The sequence below is a fragment of the Ixodes scapularis genome, unplaced genomic scaffold (genome assembly GCF_016920785.2).
Source record: "Ixodes scapularis isolate PalLabHiFi unplaced genomic scaffold, ASM1692078v2 PGA_scaffold0__279_contigs__length_252992795, whole genome shotgun sequence".
Classification (NCBI taxonomy): Eukaryota; Metazoa; Arthropoda; class Arachnida; order Ixodida; family Ixodidae; genus Ixodes; species Ixodes scapularis.
In genome coordinates this window covers 119,673,637-119,674,885 of record NW_024609835.1, presented here as the reverse complement: position 1 = coordinate 119,674,885, position 1,249 = coordinate 119,673,637, and the positions used below count along the sequence as shown (strand labels likewise).

The 1,249-nt window shown below is 59.0% G+C and overlaps 1 protein-coding gene across 1 annotated transcript; it reads right to left on the bottom strand.

The window, feature by feature from the left end:
* Positions 1–231: 231 nt before the first annotated feature.
* LOC121837252 lies at positions 232–873 on the bottom strand (the record flags this gene model as incomplete). The annotated part of the gene is made up of 1 exon (XM_042292837.1): positions 232–873. A coding segment is annotated over exon 1 (642 nt), but the record flags the coding sequence as incomplete, so codon positions are not given.
* Between the last annotated feature and the right edge of the window lie 376 nt (positions 874–1,249).

Genomic DNA, 1,249 nt, shown 5'->3' with positions numbered 1-1,249 from the left:
GGTGCAGTCCCGGCGAAAGTGGCCGAGACTTCCGCACCGGAAGCAGCGGAGAGTAGCTGAGGTGGCCCTTGGGTATCGCTCTCTGGATGGGGCTTGGTATTGGCGGCCATGCTCGCGGACTTGAGCACCATCGCCCAGTCCGTGGGTGTAAGGGTCCAGCGCTCGGGGTACCCTTCCGGGGAGAACTGGCCGTGACCCATGCTCGTCCATGGATTGCCTGGTCGCGCCTGTCCAAGCGCAGGACGGTTCCAGGCAAGCCTCCGGCGGTGGAGGAGGCCGATATCTTAGTTCGGCCAGGATGTCCGCCTGGATCTGGTGGGCTGCTTGGGCCAACTCGTCCAAACTCCGGAACACCCGCCCACGCAGGTAGGGATGAAACTGCGGGTGGCTTTGCCGGATAGCCCGCGACACTTTGTCTGAGTCGGACGCACTAGGGTCAGCCCGGTCATAGAGAGTTTGGAGCGCCCGAACAAACTCGACTAGGGACTCGTCGCGGTGCTGAGTGCGCGCCCTAAGCTCATCGAGCATTCGCGCGCCGTAATCGGGAGGCAGAAATTCATTTTTGAACTGCTCCGAAAAGTCTTGTAGCGTCGAGAAGGGTGATTGTCTCCGACGCCATGTCGCGGCGCTTCCCGTGAGGGCGATCGGCAGTACGCGTGATAGAAGTTCAACCTCAGACATTTCAGACACCGCCTGGTATTCACGCAATTCGTCAAGAAAATCAGCAACCGATTTTCTATCTGCGTAGCCTGAATATTTAGGAATCTCGGCATGTAAACGCAATGTCCCCGTCCGAGGTGTTGGAACTAAGGGTGGTAGCGGACGGCGTTGTTCCTGCAGGAGCCGCGACATCTCCGCCAGGAACAATGCCATTTGTTCTGGCAATGGGCCCAACGCGGTGAGAGGTGCAAGCGGCACCGGTGGGGAAAGGCTCTCAGCGGGCAATGGAACCTCCAAGTCTGCTGTGGGTATATCAGAGCCCGGTCGCAAGTCCTCCGCTCCATCACCAGTCGCGGTAGCACGAGCTGTGTTCGCTGCATTGGGGCGGCTACGGGATCGCGTAAGCGGGGGCGAAGTTGACATTTTAACGGTCACTATAACAAGCTCGGCGGTGAAGTAATCCAATGTCTGTATAGGCGCAGCGACTGCGAAGGCCTGCTAAACGTACCTGACTGTACGGGAATCTGGGTTCGGGCCCCACGTTGGGCGCCAATGTGGAGACTGAAGAAAAGACAGCCGCTTCACTGGT